This window comes from Pleurodeles waltl, chromosome 10 (genome assembly GCF_031143425.1).
Source record: "Pleurodeles waltl isolate 20211129_DDA chromosome 10, aPleWal1.hap1.20221129, whole genome shotgun sequence".
In the NCBI taxonomy this organism is placed as follows: domain Eukaryota; kingdom Metazoa; phylum Chordata; class Amphibia; order Caudata; family Salamandridae; genus Pleurodeles; species Pleurodeles waltl.
Window position 1 is genome coordinate 489,677,534 of NC_090449.1, and position 19,292 is coordinate 489,696,825.

At 43.0% G+C, this 19,292-nt stretch overlaps 1 protein-coding gene across 13 annotated transcripts in view; it reads left to right on the top strand.

The window, feature by feature from the left end:
- The window catches only part of LOC138261643 (uncharacterized), a 1,036,964-nt gene that overhangs the window by 702,416 nt on the left and 315,256 nt on the right, over positions 1 to 19,292 (top strand). For all 13 annotated transcript variants that reach the window (XM_069210793.1, XM_069210797.1, XM_069210802.1 and 10 more), the window contains 2 exons: positions 11,064 to 11,219; positions 14,555 to 14,659. In XM_069210793.1, the coding sequence (XP_069066894.1) occupies positions 11,064 to 11,219; positions 14,555 to 14,659 (261 nt within the window). The remainder of the gene's footprint in view (positions 1 to 11,063; positions 11,220 to 14,554; positions 14,660 to 19,292) is intronic.

A 19,292-nucleotide genomic window follows, 5' to 3' on the forward strand; every position in this document is an offset into this window, starting at 1 on the left:
GTGATGGCGAGACTGTACCTGGCTAAAATTAGCGCCAGTTGCAAGAATATGTACGCCATCTTCTTACTCTTTGGTCGTGCAGTATTACCCAATAGACAGCACAGAGGTGTAAGATCAAGGAGTAAGTGTACCCTTCTCTAAATCTGTCAGTCTCAGCAACACTAGTACAGCCACTCAGGTCCAAGACAGATAAAACAGCACGTCATCTGCGTGTAATGAGATGATTTAACACACATCACCCAGTTGGATGCCCCCACATCCCCCAGCACACCCCATTTGCAAGTGGCTCCATCGCAGTCGCAAACAAGAGTGGCGAGAGCAGGCAACACTGGTGCGTCCCCCAACCCAAAATCCACGCTTTGAGCGATAACGGCCTTCTTGTACCTTGGGGTGCAGTTCAGGATATAGCAAGCGAAACCAGCAGAATTGAGCCCGAAGGCCATCACATGAAGGGCTTCCAGTAGATATCCTCAAGCCACTGTCTCAAAGGCCTTCTCTAGGTCAATGGCCACTTGTGCCATTTCCTCCTCCCTGTGTTGTACTTCGAAGAGAGCATTGGACAGTCGCCGGCAAGGGTGTGATAATTACCACACAACTTGTAATTCCAATCCCAAGCAAGCATTTGCAGAGATAGTAGAATTTAGACCTGGTGTTGTATGTAAGTTAATGAATGCACTAAAAGTAGAGCAGTTTCACTAAAATTGGTTTATGGACCTCTCATGTGGCGCAAGGGCACTGAAGATGCTCATGATAGGGCTCCTGCTCCTTCTGAATGTGGGAATTAGTCACATATAAGATGTTTTTTAAACCACACACAATGTAAACCAAAGAACAGAAGCATTGGTTGTGGTGATATTGGAAAAACATTGAGGATTCCATATACACTGTGATCTTTGTTGCCACTGTCCTAATAACTGATCTTTCTGAAAGCTAATGTCCATCCCACTCTCAGTGAAGGAGGATGGCATCATAGAGGTGTGCATCCCCTGGAATGAGACACTGCTCGGAGTTTATCTGCCAGCCTGCTGGCCATTATGCAGCAGCAGCTAAAGCCATCTGAGATGAGCCATGCTTCCAAAAAGCAGAGTGGAAATAGGTCTTGGGCCAGGGCCTTTGCAGATATTCACAAGGGGCTTACTAAGTAGCACACCCTGGACCCAGTGGGGCATAGCAGGAATATCCATCGCTTAAAGATGCTTAGTGGAAGGGGCTGCACCAGAGGACATCAAGGCAGTAAAAGTGTAGCATTTTCCAGTTTCTTCTGAAAAGAAAATATTCTCATCAGTGGTGTTGTAACATTTATAATCTGTTTCATATAGAAAGTGGAAACCCTCAATATATTATACACAAAAACCTGGAACTTAGTAGATTCTACTGAAGCCAATATAGAAACTCACATACTTCCTTTTCATTTTAGGACTAAGTAAATAGGTATTCTGCCACTCCAAAGGCACATGATATATCAGAGTTGATGCAGGCAGAGCTTCTCATTGGCGATAGACGGTGAAGAGCTGTATGAGTGAGGGTGGCCACAGCCCACTCAACCCAAGCATTTTGTCATTGACAGGTGTGGCAAAACATTGATAGTCCAGAGGCATAGCCCTTATTTTTACCAGTACCCCTTTGTGCATATTACTACAGTTGGCTTCTAGTAAAAGGTGCATTCAGCCACCATAAAAGGGAAACTTTGACTTTGTTAGGCCTGTTACATGTATGAAAGATGTATGTGTTTTGTATATGTGTGGGTGAGAGATAAATGAAGAAGAGTGAGAACTGTTTGTACTCCGTGTGTGGGTTTTAGAAGATTGTGAATTCCTTTTTAACAGTAGTCTATACCCACTTCCAACCTACCATCCAGTATGCATTAATCCCTATGTCCTCAACAAAATCTGTTGTACCTGGTGTAATGTCACTATCACTTTCCTTTGACCAGAGTATGTTTCCTGTGCCCTCTGTGAAGCCTATTAATCTCTCCATTCCTGTGTTGTTGACATCTCCCAAGATTCAGGATTCTGGGCTATGTCTAAACCAAGTCTAAACATCACCTAAGGCAAGTCTGAGCACAGACTTATGGCTCAAAAGGCAATATAATCTGACCAGCAACATGAGAATGCACTGTCTCCAGTATGTATACATGTTTAAATCTTGGAGCAAGGCTAATACACGGACTTTGGCTTCCTGTATTGACCACCAGGTTGTACAACAACTGGTCTCTTCAGCCTGAGCTTGGAGCATCTTTCTTTGCCTGGACCAAAGATCTGTAAATCAATGTAAGAAGAAGACATCTGACCACGAATAGAGCCTTTACCTGGTGCTGCTCTGCTTTGAGCCTGGACTTGCATTGGGAAAGCCTTTATGAAGACTTGCTGCCGTGACCTATGTTGAGAAAGAGAGCTTAACTGCTTAAAAAAGTCTGGGAGATAATGAGGATAATCTCATCAGAGGAGTTTGGTGTCCAAAAAAGTTAAACCAATTACTGGTGTTCGTTGGGAAAGAAAGTGTCTCAAATATCTACCTACAAACCTCAAAGAAGAGATTACTCTTTTACATGATCCTCCTAGCCTGGAAAGAAATATGTATTATTTGGATAAGCACTAATCCACCCACAGTCAAGAAGTGGCTGAAATAAATAGACTAATATTAGCTATATGATACTAAATGCTCCATAAATAGAAGTGAAAGGAAAATATGGTCAAGTATTCCATGTGGCGAGAAAATAGGATATAGCCTAAGTCCAATGATTACACCAGGGTGTGCTTAGAAAAACTAGTTTCCACCTAGACCCAGGTCATATCTTTAGCAAAACAAAAACTTAGAATGCTGAAAACAGGTACGCTAACCCCACTAAAAACCATTTAATGGCGACATGAGGACAAAAAAGAAAAGCCTGAGTGTGCATCCCAAGAAAACCAACCTGATTCTAGTAATACCTGAACAAAGCCAAGCTCGCTGGAAGAACTTAATAGTTTTGACGAATTGAAGTTGTCCAAGAGCTATTGGATCCTTCCATCCTAGCTTACCAGGAAATGAAGAAATCATGAAGTCTCATCTCCTTGTGGTTCAAGAGTTAGTTAGCCTACACTGTTACTGACCCACCATGTTCTTGTAGGGCCACTGTAACACCACCTGCTCCTCCCCTTTTTTTCCAGAAGTACCAGGAAGCAGCCTGCCTTCACTTTCCTGGTGCAGAGTCTGGTTCTGATAGCCACAAAAAGGTTGTCCTTATTCATAACTGTTTGTACCATCCTTATAGGCTTATATTACGGAGACAGAAATCATCCAAAGTCACTGGCAAGTTCTAACCCTGTTTTCCATTTCTCAACAGTAAGTGGTAAAGACATTGACTGCAGGGGGTGGCTCCAGTTCTATGAACACTCCGGCAACCAGAAAATAATCACTAAGACAATTAAAGTCTGAGATACAACCTCCTTAAGTTTTACGTATATTAGGAACTTGACAGTGATTGCAGGCCAACCACATTATTTGTCGCATTGAACAGTATAACAGCCAGATGGCACCTTAAGATGTCGTGTTACCTCGTAGACCTTGTACTGCATCCCTAATCCAACATCTTCGACCCGATTCCTTGTCACCATTGTCTGGATCACAAGATCTCCAGAAGCACCAGTGGCTTCAGGGGGGGTGCGATCCTTCTCAAGTTGGTGGTATTGTGGCCATAAGCAATTTGTTTGGGGCACTTTTTTATTTTTGCAATGTTTGCATCTGTATCCCTTATGTAAACCAAGACCTTTGCTTGAGAAAAGCTCTTGCAAACGAGTTAAGGCCCAAACATTTCCAAATATCTCTGAGTGGAGCTACATGCAGCCTTGTAGCATAACATTTGCTATGTGACCATTGTTACAGTAAATCTAGTGCACAGGAGTGATGTCCTTGGTCATATCTTTGTCCTTCTAGTTTTCTGTTGTCTTTTGAACTGATCTATTTACTTGGCTTCAGTAAGACACATTTTGTTCTTTAAAAGTAGAAAGATGACTGGACCACCTACTAAATCCCTGACTGCTCAAGCTTGCTCTGTTGAAAGGTGTGTGCTCAAAGGAAGTAACTTTGTTATCAGTTGGAGTTCAGTAGTATTGTTGCCTTGGTCCAACAGGGGGAAATCACAATGCTCACAACGGATATAGCCCAGTAACTCCAGTCTGCCACAGCACCCCTGGTAAAGACTGCACAGTTGTGACAGAGCTTTTCCAAACAAAGCAGAGGGCTTAAATTCCATCATTTTCACCTGCACTTACATTTACTGCCTCTTCATACTGGGCGATGGCTAGCCTGATTGTAGATATACAGATTTTTCTACTTATAGCACGGAAAGGAGGTCACCTTCAATCTCTCAACTCTAAAATCTGTCCATTTCCCTATAACAAGTGTGTGTTTGTGGGGGGGGGGCAGGCAGTTGCAGGGGGGTGTGACCAGCAACCTTTTGCAGGGGAGTTAGTCACAACTGAAGAGACAGTGTATGGGTCTGAACAAGATAGTGTTTTTTTTCTGTTGATGTGACAATCTGCATTTAGTTCCCTGCCCAAAAACTGTGGCTGACTCTTGGGCTTTTAAAATCTGTCAATTTCCAGTTTCCTGTCACCCTGCTTGACATCCAGCCATCTCCACGTAATTTGACACAAAACCTCCCTCGCCACCCTTCAGTTTTTACTGCAAGTAGCATAGCAACCCCTGTAACTTGGATCAGAATATCTGGAGAATTTTTTTAAAAGCCCACTTGACCAATCAGAACCAAGTCCTTCTCATTAAATAATTTTCATACCCTTTCCCCCTTCTTATCTAACCTCTGAGATTGGTTGTCATAACATGAGGATGGAAGGATTCCTTCTCCATTTACCTTGACAGAAAAATCATTGGGTTTTTACCAGCCTAACATACACATTTTCAGCTTTTATCACTGAAGAAAATCAAATAAATCCTAACACCCACTTGTTAGACATAACTACCCATGCATTAGTCATCTCCCATTTGGCCTTTATAAATGCCATTCATGTGGGTGTTGCTAGGTCCTCCAAAACTATCTCCACTCTATGGCAAGACTCATTCTCTCCATGAGAAAAAATGTATCATACGCCCCTTATACTGTAAGAGGTTTACTGCTCTAACTAGAGCTGAGGATCAAGGTCAGAATCTGCTGTATCCCTCAGTGTTATCCACAGAAACAAAACAGCATGTATCATCAACTTGCTTACTTATTGGATGAACGAGGACCCAGTAGTAGTCAGTTTATCTGGCGACTCAGTACATTACGGCATTAGGTCATTCATAGCACAACTACAGAGTATTAGAAGTGTATCTATCCAAGGGAAAACTCAGCCTCATCTTTTTAGGAAGTCAGTAAAACTCCATATTAAACGATCTACATGGATTGACTTATTTTCCGATCTGTTTTATCCTTTCCTCTTAACTAAATCTAAGTGTTGCATTGTGCTGTACTCTGTTAGAAGCTTTCTTTAAAGCTCTCTATAAAGCATGCTTTTGCCTAACCAGTGCAGTTGCAGCAGTGATATATTTATTACACAGCCCTCTCTCTGTCTATCAGCCCATTAAGCCTGAAATCAGATGGGACAGCCAGAAAAAGACAGTCACTCTTTATGGAGGTGTGCTTGAATTTTCCAAAAAGACATTACTTAGTTCAGTGGTTCCCAACCTTTTGAATTCTGTGGACCCCCACTTTATCATTACTGGAGCCCAGGGACCCCCACTGAATCTTTATTGGAATTTGGGGATGTAGGAGGCTGGCCTGGCTTGTAGTGGGTACCAGAGGTACTTACACCTTGTGCCAGGTCCAGTTATCCCTTATTAGTGTAGAAGAGGTGTTTCTAGCAGCTTAGGCTGATAGAAGGTAGCTATAGCAGAGCAGCTTAGGCTGAACTAGGAGACATGCAAATCTCCTACTATACCACTGGTGTCATATGCACAATATCATAAGAAAACACAATACACAGATATACTAAAAATAAAGGTACTTTATTTTTATGACAATATGCCAAAAGTATCTCAGTGAGTACCCTCAGTATGAGGATGCCAAATATACACAAGATATATGTACACAATGCCAAAATTATGCAGTAATAGCAAAAGGAAGTAATGCAAGCAGTGTAAAGTTACAATAGATTGCAATAGGAGCACATAGGTATAGGGGCAACACAAACCATATACTCCAAAAGTGGAATGCGAACCACAAATGGACCCCAAACCTATGTGAGCTTGTAGAGGGTCACTGGGACTGTAAGAAAACAATGAGGGTTAGAAAAATAGCCCACCCCAAGACCCTGTAAGGTAGGTGTAAAGTGCACCTACAACCCCCAGAGAGCACAGAAGTCGTGATAGGGGGATTCTGCAAGGAAAACCAACACCAGCAAAGCAACAACAGTGGATTTCCGGACCTGAGTACCTGTGAAACAAGGGGACCAAGTCCAAGAGTCGCAACAGTGTAGAGAGTGGGCAGATGCCCTGGAAATGCCAGCTGAGGGTGCAAAGGAGCTGCCACTGGATGGAAGAAGCTTGGTGTTTTGCAAGAACAAAGAGGACTAGGAACTTCCCCTCTGGAGGATGGATGTCCCACGTCGTGAAGAAGCTTGCAGAGGTGTTCCCACGCAGAAAGAGCGCAAACAAGCCCTGCTAGCTGCAAGGGTCGCGGTTAAGGTATTTGGATGCTGCTGTGGCCCAGGAGGGACCAGGATGTCGCCACTTGGATGAGGAGACAGAGGGGGCACCCAGCAAGTCAGGGAGCCCTCACAGAAGCAGGCAGCACCCGCAGAAGTACCGGATCAGGCACTTAGAAGAGGAGTGAACCGGAGTCCCCACGAAGTCAGAAAAGGGAGTCCCACGATGCCGGAGGACAACTCAGAAGGTTGTGCACTGGAGGTTAGAGTGTCGGGGACCCAGGCTTGGCTGTGCACGAAGGAAATCCTGGAAGAGTGCGCCGGAGCAGCTGCAAATCACGCGGTACCCAGCAATGCAGTCTAGCGTGGGGAGGCAAGGACTTACCTCCACCAAACTTGGACTGAAGAGTCACTGGACTGTGGGAGTCACTTGGACAGAGTTGCTGAGTTCCAGGGACCACGCTCGTCGTGCTGAGAGGGGACCCAGAGGACCGGTGATGCAGTCTTTTGTTGCCTGCGGTTGCAGGGGGAAGATTCCGTCGACCCACAGGAGATTTCTTCAGAGCTCCTGGTGCAAGAAGGAGGCAGGCTACCCCCAGAGCATGCACCACCAGGAACAGACGAGAAAGCCGGCAGGATGAAGCGATACAAGGTTGCAGTAGTCGCCTTTGCTACTTTGTTGTGGTTTTGCAGGCGTCCTGAGCAGTCAGCGGTCGATCCTTTGGCAGAATGTGAAGAGGGAGATGCAGAGGAACTCTGGTGAGCTCTTGCATTCGGTATCTCAATAATTCCCCAAAGCAGAGACCCTAAATAGCCAGAAAAGGAGGTTTGGCTACCTAGCAAGGAGGATAGGATAGTAAGACAGGTAAGAGCCTATCAGAAGGAGTCTCTGACGTCACCTGCTGGCCCTGGCCACTCAGAGCAGTACAGTGTGCCAGCACACCTCTGAATCCAAGATGGCAGCGGTCTGGGGCACGCTGGAGGAGCTCTGGGCAACTCCCCTGGGAGGTGAAGGTCAGGGGAGTGGTCAATCCCCTTTCCTTTGTCCAGTTTCGCACCAGAGCAGGGCTGGGGGATCCCTGAACCGGTGTAGACTGGCTTATGCAGAGATGGGCACCATCTGTGCCCATCAAAGCATTTCCAGAGGCTGGGGGAGGCTACTCCACCCCAGCCCTGACACCGTTTTCCAAAGGGAGAGGGTGTAACACCCTCTCTCTGAGGAAGTCCTTTGTTCTGCCTTCCTGGGCCAGGCCTGGCTGGACCCCAGGGGGGCAGAAACCTGTCTGAGGGGTTGGCAGCAGCAGCAGCTGCAGTGAAACTCCGGGAAAGGCAGTTTAGCAGTACCCGGGTTCTGTGCTAGAGACCCAGGGGATCATGGAATTGTCTCCCCAATGCAAGAATGGCATTGGGGTGACAATTCCATGATCTTAGACATGTTACATGGCCATGTTCGGAGTTACCGTTGTGACGCTATACATAGGTAGTGACCTATGTATAGTGCACGCGTGAAATGGTGTCCCCGCACTCACAAAGGCCGGGGAATTTACCCTGAACGATGTGGGGGCACCTTGGCTAGTACCAGGGTGCCCACACACTAAGTAACTTTACACTCAACCTTCACCAGGTGAAGGTTAGACATATAGGTGACTTATAAGTTACTTAAGTGCAGTGGTAAATGGCTGTGAAATAACATGGACGTTATTTCACTCAGGCTGCAGTGGCAGGCCTGTGTAAGAATTGTCAGAGCTCCCTATGGGTGGCATAAGAAATGCTGCAGCCCATAGGGATCTCCTGGAACCCCAATACCCTGGGTACCTCAGTACCATATACTAGGGAATTATAAGGGTGTTCCAGTTTGCCAATGTGAATTGGTGAAATTGGTCACTAGCCTGTTAGTAACAATTTGGAAAGCAGAGAGAGCATAACCACTGAGGTTCTGGTTAGCAGAGCCCAGTGAGACAGTGAGTCATCACACAGGGAACACATTCAGGGCACACTTATGAGCACTGGGTCCCTGGCTGTCAGGGTCCCAGTGACACATACACTAAAACAACATATATACAGTGAAATATGGGGGTAACATGCCAGGCAAGATGGTACTTTCCTACAGGGGACCCCCCACTGAGGCATTACTGAAAGCCGGGACCCAGGGCTATATATTGGCATTTATATGAAACGCAAAACAATGCTAAAAAAAAATACTGAAATAAGTATTTCATCAAACACATACACAAATCACATGTTTTATTTAATTTGCAAGAAGATATAATTTAAAAAATACAACATTTATTTTCATAGGATAAATGGAGCTTTTCTAACTTCAGTTGATTGTTTGATGCACCTGCACCTCTCCCACAAATAAATCAATTTGAGGATTTTAATTTTTAGCCTCCAGTTTCAAATTCCCTGACATTTATAGGATGTTTTGATATTCTCAATTGTACATTTAGCCACATTATTTATATACACTGTATTAAAATGTTAATATTAGTTAATTGTCTAAGCAGTCACTGCCCCCTGAGGAGGCTTTGAGGACCCCCAGGGGTCCCCAGACCACAGGTTGGTAACCACTGACCTAGTTGGCTCTACTTCCCACCTGTGTCTCTAAAGTAAAATAAATACTGGCCCTTTCAAGTGAGTCACACCAAATGTCTTCAGGGCTTTGATAAGGGTATGCACAAGCACACACCAGATGTTTGCCAGGGACAGGTTTTCCGAGTGACTGATCCCCCCCCCCCCTTCCATGTCAAAATGAGGCTGAAATTCTGTTAGTTAACACTGATGCTGCATTTGAGGAAGCTGAATTGGTCAGAGAGGAGAGAGAAGCAGGGCCGGCCCAAGAGAGCAATAACAATGGCCCAGGTGACTAAAACCTACATGACGTTGTCTCCGGAGTGTCTGCCAACCAGAAGTCAAAAGGACCTCACAACTCAGCTGAACAGAAACGACTGAAGAAGTGACTACAGTATGAATGATTGAGTAGCTGCGGACCCCTTCCAGGACTGAGACTGTGCTGAGCTTGCATTGTCCAAGATCTGCTGTGTTTCCTAAGGGAGCTTCAGTACACCAAAGCGCAGTCCCAGAGCGACAACTACATTTTTCCTCTTTGCCTCCAGCCTTTAGACTTGTCAGTCATGCTCGTTTTTGTCTCTTGGAAAGGCCACCCTAGCCCCTACTATTCCAGAGCTTTGCATGTTTAAAGTTAATTTCTCCCTGACCCTAAATTAATTCCTGTGGTTGCCGCTGCAAACAGAAAATTATGACTGCAACCAGCCAGTTCTGAGATTTGGAATCCAGAAGTTGTTAACCACAGGGGACATTGCTGTGGGAGCCATCAACTATCAACACAGCACCCCTGTGCCTCATGGCCTGCTACAGCAAGTCCACCTGAGTTGCTTAGATGAGCAACTCATTAAAGACCAACTCAACATGCTGCAGGAGCATCTGTCATGTACTAAGGCAAATATATGCAAACCAGCTGTAACAAAAGACAAAGGGCCTCATTATGATCCTGGTGGCTGGCGGTAACACCGCCAACAGGCTGGCGGTGTTCCGACAGCTATTATGACCGTGGCGCATTAGCCACAGCCATACCGCCGGCCCCTTGAACATACCGCATCCCCAACCGCCAGCCTATCCACGGCGGTAAACACTGCCATGGAGAGGCTGGCGGTAAGGGGGACTCGTGGTGCCCCTGGGGGCCTCTGCACTGCCCATGCACTTGGCATCGGCAGTGCAGGGCCCCCCAGGCACAGCCCCATCGTACATTTCACTGCCCGAATTTTGGGCGGTGAAATGCGCGACAGGTGCAGCTGCACATCAACATTGCCGCCGCCTCTATTACGAGGTGGCTGCAATGTTGATGTGACTTTTCCGCTGGGTCAGAGGACGGAAATGCTGTTACCGTCCGCTGGCCCAGCAGAAAAGTCATAATAGGGAGCCAGATATACCGCCAGCACTGGCGGTATACTGGTGCCCGCAGCTTCAGCGGTCTTTTGTTAAGACCGCCGAAGTTGTAATGAGGGCCAAACTATGTTTTATCTGAGGCAGACAAAATGTTGTTTGGCAAGGTGCACTACACTTTGTAGCCAAGAAGGGTGGGGGAGAAGTCATTAAATCTATGTTGATGTTTCTCTTAGCAACAGAGCTGCCTCAGTTATTAAGGGACAGCAGAACAAAAAAATAATAGTTTAATTTCTTTAATTTGCCTGACTAAACCTCCCTCTTAGGGCCTGGCACTGTCCTGTTCTAGTTTTTAGAAAGTCATAAGGTCCACTGTTTTTACTCTGTGCTGGTCATTTCCTCCTGGACATATATAGACCATAAGTCACCATTGCTTCTCCATAAGAGCAAGCACAGTGCCAATATGACTATTACTTGCATTTCCAGTGATCTCTTTTGATAAGACTGATCATTTGTATGTTTTTGTTTTATTACTAGTTACAACTGGCAGCAGCTCCGAAAAGCATCTCCAGGAAATGCCTTCCCCACAGCACGACAATAGCATTGGTACTATCAGGAGACATAATACTGGTTCTGAAAGCAGCAGATCATTGGTCAGATCCAACCAAGGACTGAAGAAATGGTGCAGAACAGGTACCTCAAATCATGTACTCTGCACTACTAAAGTACATTCCTCGTGATTAGAAATATTGCCTTGTGAAGATAAGAAGGTAGGTGGTACTGCACCTATTAAATATGTTTGCATGGTATCAACCTGCTGTGGGTATTTACTGATGGGAAAGCATGGCACACCATTTACGTTAAACACAATCCCTTATTGCACTAGATGTGCCTCACAAGATACTGTAAATACGAGCTCCAGTGGAACTATGCAGCTTATCTTGCATTGGCCTGAAAGAGTGGTATTTTACTTCTCGTATACTATAGACTAGTTTGGCCCTAGCCATTAAATGCCTTGTGTGGCTGATGGTGCACCTGACCTTCCAGCTTTCTAGGGGTCACAGACTGACACTCAAACACCATCAAACACACAAGTAAAAACTTTTGTTTCCACTATCTACCTCTCTGCCTTGTCAAGTGAAGAAGGCTTCATTTTGTCAAACCATCACTGTAACTGAGTTAGATTAATAGTTATGAAAACCTGGCAATCCTGTTAGTATTCCCCAGTTCTGTGAACACAATCCAAATCCAGATTGTTCTGAGCCCTTTAGGCAACTCTGTAGTGCAAGTGCGCCAGACATGAATTGAAATTCCTTTATTTTTTCATTACTTTTTGTTAATTTCACAAGTTTATCTGAATAAATTACCAGAATTAGACAATAGGTGCACATGTTGAAAGAAATGCAAAGTTAAGCACCTGGTTATAAAACATGGGTTTCAAATTAGAGGTAATGCTAGTTAATGAAGGTTGTTGGACAGGTCTTAAGTAATGGTAGTAATGGGGATAGAAAACAGAAAGACCATTCCATATTTAAGAAACCAGAAGAGGGAAATCTGGTTAAAATTAGTTGACGTGAATGGCGTAGGCGGGACAACACGGAGCTGCCTTTTGATAAATTACAATTAAGAAAGAAAGAATGGGCAACTTTAGGATGGAAAAATAATTAAAAAGCAAAGTAAAATAAATTGATAGCTGTTAAGATGAAGAAATTCAAGAAGGAACCCATAAAGTTAAGAAAGTATCTGAGGATGACACTAAATATGACACTGAAATGAGTAGTGTTGGTGGAACCTCCAAAATAGGGTGCATATAAGTAATTAACAGAAGGAAGAACAAAGATTGAAGAAAGCAAAGAAAATATATTTTTACATTGTTGAATTGTAGCGACACAACATGTCTCAAAATAAGAAGCCAGCGGTATAAATATCTGGTCGCAAGATACTGTTAGAAAATTGTGAGCAGTACTTTTGCGACCAGTAAAGATTTTAAAGAAATGACCTATATACTTGAAGATTGGTTGTTAAAAATCCGATTAGTGATGGATAACAATTCCGACCTACTTCATTCATATTTGTAAGGTAGGTCGCAAATTGTGACTTGCTGCATTTGGAGGCCATCACAGGAATGCTAAGTAGAGATGAAGTAAGAATTATGAGTAAATGTTCTAGTTATTACCTCCTTTTCTATGTCTTCATTTATTGTGGGATTATCAAAGGAGATATGTCACAATATAGATAAAAGTAATAATGCCTCCTCTCTTACCAGTCTCTCCCTATTGCTCCTGATTGTTTTCCCACTGGGCCGAATACTGTAAGCTAGTAGATGGTAGCTGGCACACCTTGAAGATATCTGCAGCAGCAGCGGAGGGGTAAGAGAGAGGAGGAAAAGAAAGCAGGCACAAGGAAACATGAAGGTGGGGAAATACAAGGAGGCAGAAAAAGAGTGCTCAAAGAGCTGAAGATGTGGTAATATGAGAGCTTGCAGATAGGGGAGATATGTAAAGCGCTAGGCACAGTAAAAGGTGGGCAGACGGATGCACACAGCTCGATAATATACAAAGAGAGCACAAGTGCACAATGGCAGAACACAGATAAAATACTGAACCCTAGGGGGGTCACAATTCGACCTACCTCATGAATATTAATGTGTTAAGTTGCAAATTGAGATCCGCTACGATTCACAGCTATCACAGGGAGACCACCATGTCTGTGATTGTTTGTAAGTAAAGCTTTTTGATAAAAAAATATATATATATATATTGTGTGAGTTCCCTTGACCACTGCCTGTTCTTGAACAGACTTTTTTGTTTACCTTTAAAATACGAATAAATTGCTAGACTTCTGAGATGTTGGTTAATTTTCAAGCTTTTGCAACTACGTTTATACATAAGATACCAATTCAGTCTTTGGAAGGACATCTACAATGCAGCCCTTCCGAATACCAAATTGTTATCTATTCAAAATCCTGTTTTAGGAGTCAGAAGAACTTTTCCTACTCCTAAATTGGGATGAGTGCATCGAAAAAGCATTTTGAATTTTTACTGTTGCAAACAGCACGTTTTAGAGCGTTTTCAACCGTTAAAATGCTTACTACATCAGGCCAAGGATGCTTATAAAATATCAAATAAATGGAGGAGGCTATAAGCAAATGAAAGAATACATTTTGTGTCCAAATTGCTGTATTGGGTGGCAATGTTAAGCACAAGATCATCAGGCAGGGAAGGAAGAGATGAGGCAAAAGGATGAATTGTCTCTAGCCTAAAATTCTTTCTTTAAGCTGAATAAGGGAATGGTATACATGAGAGCAATAGTTGTCAAAAAATCAAAGAAGAAAGCAAAACTCTATGCAAGTTCGTAAGGAAGTGGTGTTCGTTCATAAAGGAAACTACCGTGGAACAGAGCAAGCACATACAAGGCAAAATGTAGCACTGACACCGGTTCAGGCCTTGTCTGCATTGCTGAGATTGTAATTTGAAGCAAATCGCATTTCTACTATACCTGGTATACGGATCCTTGATAGACTCTCATTGCCATGCTATCCAGTCTGGTATCCAGTCCAGGCCCATGTTGTTTCTGCGCACCTTTTTCCTGCCTGCCATCAACTCCCAAAACGCAGTACAGTGAGAGGATATTTCTGCTCACCGCTTTCACCTGCATGTTAGGGTTCATGACCGCATATAACATTTTGGTGGGGATAGGGAAATCATAATTAGAATAATACTATAATGCAGAAATTGCAGGATCAGATTTGTAATACTACAGTATGTCAGGGAATTGAAATGGAAGTCTGTGTCAGCACATACATGTCATCAGTATTTTGGGGCTGTATTGTAGATTACAATATTATACCACGCTAGTAGTGGTAAGGGAGTTATCATTGGTAAATATCTGTGGACATATATACAACTGCTACATTTACTAACGCAATAAACACACAAACAAGCACTGAAATGGGTCATTTGTTGGAGTAGTTTGTATGCTTCTACAACATTAAGTGTTTATAGCATCTGAACGTCATCTGTCCTCAGGCCTATGTCTGCACCCCGTTAAGAATCCAGGAGAAGATATCGGAGGTCAGTCTCCTGTTGCGCTACCACATAACCTGGCAGGAGCCTCATCCCTCCCAAGCACCGGTAAGGGTGCTTTACATACCATTTCCTCTTCTAGATGTGATTAATGTTGATGTATTTTAAAATACTGTGTATTCTTGGTGCTATGCTGCTGACTATACGGAACAAAAACACATCACAAATTACGCTGATCACTGTTTGGGATATACTGGAATATTTTCCCAGTGTATATTGGTGGTTCCCACTAGTAGGACACAAGTATTCCAAGTAGATAACCCGATTATTCCTTCTAGGTATTTGACTCTAGAGGTGGGAGTTTTTTCTTTGCATGGCAGTGTTTGCAGATCATTAAGCAAATTAGCACCCTCTTACCCAGGCTAACAATTAAAAGCGAAGTGCAAATGAAATTGCTGGACCACACACACAGTTCTTGTGTGAACTCAGAACTATTGTGCAGTTCACCGTTCTCAGAATGTGAACTGAGAACATAGTGTGCAGTCCAGTGTTAAGTATTCACATAGGGATTCCTTCGTGTCCCCTTACTTCAGTCCCCACCTTTAATTGTCAAGTACTGCAGGTATTCAAAGCAAGTAAGTTCGTTTTAGGACTCAGATTAACTATGTCATTACCTTAATGGTATTTACATTGGTTAATCACTTTGCCTCCCTTTCCCCCCTCCCTTGACAGTGCTTCTGAAAGCAATTTGCAGGGGCTAAAGCAGGAGGAGAGCCAGTGCAAAAATATACCTGCATACTTGGGGCTGATGTCATCAGTGCACTGTGTGACTATGTGGGGCTGGGGCACTTGGAAGTGCATGAGGGAGGTGGGGCTATGGCCCAGATATGTGTAACTTGGGTTTTCTTTTAGCAATTGGAGCCAATCAGATTTTGCTCCTCAGAAAAAAAAGAAAATGCCAATTTTGCCTATACAGGTTTTTGCCAACTTATTTCACTCACCATTACTTGACTCTCCATAGTGAAGTCATGACTTACTTTCGGATGTGGGAATGTTTTAGTTTTAGTTTATTTACGAGGTGCACAGTTAATTAAAACCATTACACAAATAAAAGCAAGGATGGTATTAAAAATTGAGGAAGAGAAAACGGGCAAGTTAACTGTTATAATTTACCTGGTAATTTCTAATTTGTTTATGTTAAGACATTGGAATTCAAATAAAGGTCAACGTGTTATCCCTAAATAATTAATAATTACAGAATAATTTTTTACTAATTTCTGTTCGTAAACCTTGAAATAAAAGTAAAGTGCACAGTTTTCATTAAGGTACAAAGTTAGTTAAGCTTGGCTGTGCAGATGCGCTTAGTTTTCAGAGCTGGCCACAATCATCTCTGTGCAGTTTTAACAAAGCATCAGTTTTAATGTGATGGCAAGTTCCAGCCGCAGGCATCTGTGCCAGAATTAGTTCAACTGTAGCTCTTCTTTATTTTGAGACTCAATTTGGGGAGGAGTTGTAAATAAATTCCTTTTGCTAGTCTATTGTCGGTTGAGTAACAGCAAATAGTCATAGAAGGCAGGTGAACTCCATACCCATTTTTTGTTGTGTCTTAGGATGTCCAAAAACACAATAAAGTGACCGAGTTCTTCTATCTGCCAATGCGAAGTGAGACTAGGTCTCCTCTCTTTTTATTATTCATTGTTTCAAGTTAGGGCTGGCATCCAATGGGCTTGGTCTGTTGCAGGGGTAGTTTTTTTTTCAGTTTTCCACTCAACCCTCATGAGGGTATTGCACTAGCCTGCAGTTCAGCTGTGTGACCATTGGTTTAAAGCAGGCTACAATGGCCTGTCTATGGTGGCGTATTCCCATGAAGGAGATCGTCATTTGATTTATTCAATCTGTATCTAAGAAACGGTTAACTAGAAAGACCATTCAGACAGTTGTAGAAAACAGTTGCACCACACAGGACACTACACCTGACCAAAGATGAAAATCTTTACCAGCAGAATATGGTCATATACAGGCTTGTCTGGAGTGCCCTACAAGTTGATGAAAGTGTAAGTTTAGCACATTCCCTTTCCTGGAGGGTATACCTGCAAGTAATAGAGCTCTGGTGTTGTGGATGCTTTTTAAGGCAATGTGGGGCTGCAAGGTCTTGTAAGCCTCAATGATTCATCACTTTGAGGCATCTTCTATGCATGCCTCAATTAGCTGGACTTAGATCATAGTCCTCTTGGTCTGTTCCTAACCTCTGTGTGAGCAGCCTAGATTCCTTCTCATGACAGACTGTAGGGGCTCTACATAGTATTCTCAGGCCCTATAGAAGTAAGCAGCAAACTCTGAAGGTTTTGTGTTTTAAGAGTTTGACAGCCAGTCACAAATATGTTGCTGAATACCCTGTCAACCAAACTAACACCCCGCCTGTTCTATTTAGATTTGGGTGAATTGTTATGTTAATGCCGGCGGAGCCGCCACTGGCTCTTCCAGGAGAAACCTTAAACTGATGGCCCAACAGACATCCGGCCGTCGGTGTAAGTGCCTCTGACCATCTACCTTGTTTAGAGCAGATGTGCTGAGGTACTTTTTCTTTGTTTAGGACGACCACTAAAAGTCTGGCTGACCCGAACAGGAAAGTAATGAAAATGACCTGCACATCCTGAGAGAGAGCTGCCAGGTTAATTAATTTTTTTATTTTATCAAAACTTACTTCCATGTTGCACGGTTTTGTTTTAAAAACAAAAACACCTTTGCTGAGCAGCCTCTTGAAATATGGGGTCCATGCAGTAAACTTTGAGGGCCTTCAAGGAGCTGCCTTTTCAGACTCTCCTCAGAAGGCATAGAAATCACTGCCATTTTGACTATCTGTTCCGCTGCTGTGGAGCAAGGAGGAGCGTAGAAACCAACACCAAGCTTCCCTTTTTGGGTTATTACATCCATATGAAGATATTGAGGTACATATACCTTTAAATTGATATTTATGCATCTCTTTAAATTGAAATTTGTTCAGATCTGCATCAAATAAATTAAAATTAGCCCTAATCATCCTACAATGGCTACATTAATTTTGAAATTTCCTGAAAATTAATACCAACATGGAGAATAAGAACTGTGTTTGGATTAGATTACTTACTACTAACAATTCTATGTGCTCACAGAAATAAGTATGTGTGCATGACTTATGTACCGTTGTGTATTGCAGTTAGCAATTGAAGCTCAAGAGAAATAAGTTGTCCAGGCACTAAATTTGAAGGGAAGGCAAATGATATAGAGTGACTTGATACTTGGCATACCTATATGTCAATAAGAAATTAATGCTGAAATCAGCGTTGTGCTGACGGAGTTCTAGTGTGCAGTGGTGAAAGAATGAAGATGTGTGAAGACCTCATGATCGAACTTTGACAAAAGCAACAGTCAATCTGGACAGCAAAGCGAGGTGTAAAAGGGGAACTTATGTTGGAAGACAAATTAACTGATAAAATAAAGAACTTCTGAAAGCAAGCCACCTTTGCAGCACACAGGGCATAATATTGTGCGTACTAAGCAGAAATAATTGGAGTTCACTGTAATGTGAGTGATCTAGGGCAGTGGTTCTTATTTTTTTACTTCTGTGGACCCCCACTGAATTAATTTTGAAATCCCGGAACCCCCACTAAGTCTTTATCCAGGGGTCCTGGCCTAAGCAATTCTTATAGTTTGGACCACAAAATATTACACAGAAATGCACAATCAAGCATTCATCAAACAGATACACAGATAATTAAATATTTACTTCACAAACAAATATGAGAACATATACATTTTAATGGGAATGTTAGAGTTTTTCTAAATTTACTTGAGGTCACCTATCACCCATACTATATTCTGTTTGATGCACTTAACTGATCATACAAATCAATCTATGCATAGCAACTTAATTTTTAGCATCCTATTTCAAACTTCTTCACATTTACAGAATACTTTAATATTTACATTCTTAAATTTTACCTCTTTATTTATTTAGACTTTATTCATGTTAGTATTATTTCATTATCTAAACATTCACGGAGCGGGCTTCGAGGACACTCGGGGATCCTCAGACCACAGGTTTAAGAACCCCTGATCTAGAGAATAAAGTAAATGTCAGAGTCAAAGCATATCTGACTGATAGTTGTAACATCGCCTGGAAATGTTGTGGCACTCTGCCCCTCACGAATTTTCCCTTGCCTTATGTTTTTTTCTCCAGTGAGCCAAAGGGGAGCGCCATAATTTTGCAATGCTGTTTATCAGCAGAGCCCTTTGTAGCTGACAAGGAGCATCACAAAATGAATTCCAAATCAGAATGGGGCTGACTGTGGCCTCTTTGCACCAAAGTTTTAAATGACAGGTGGCAGCCCAAGGAGAAGGCCTTTTTACCACTACCCTTGTAGGAAGAAGACGTAACCGTGCTCCCTGTTAAAAGTCTTCCAGTCCCTCATAACTGGCATATTTTGACCACCCTTGTGTAGAGAATCTGTATGATGTTTGTTTTGCAGGTGTCCATGTTTCACTGTGAATGAGTCCATAGTCCTTTCCACTTGGGACGCAATTTTCATAGGTGAGCATGATAGTCCTGCTCCTGAAGGCTGTCCCTTAGTCATAAAGGATATGGTTGCCCATGCACTCTCAAGCCCCCCTCCCTAAGCCAGATTTACCTATTGGCGTGGGATACTGCCACTCCGTTCCTTTGTTTAGTAAAGGTGTCCTGTTCCTGTCATGTGATATCTAC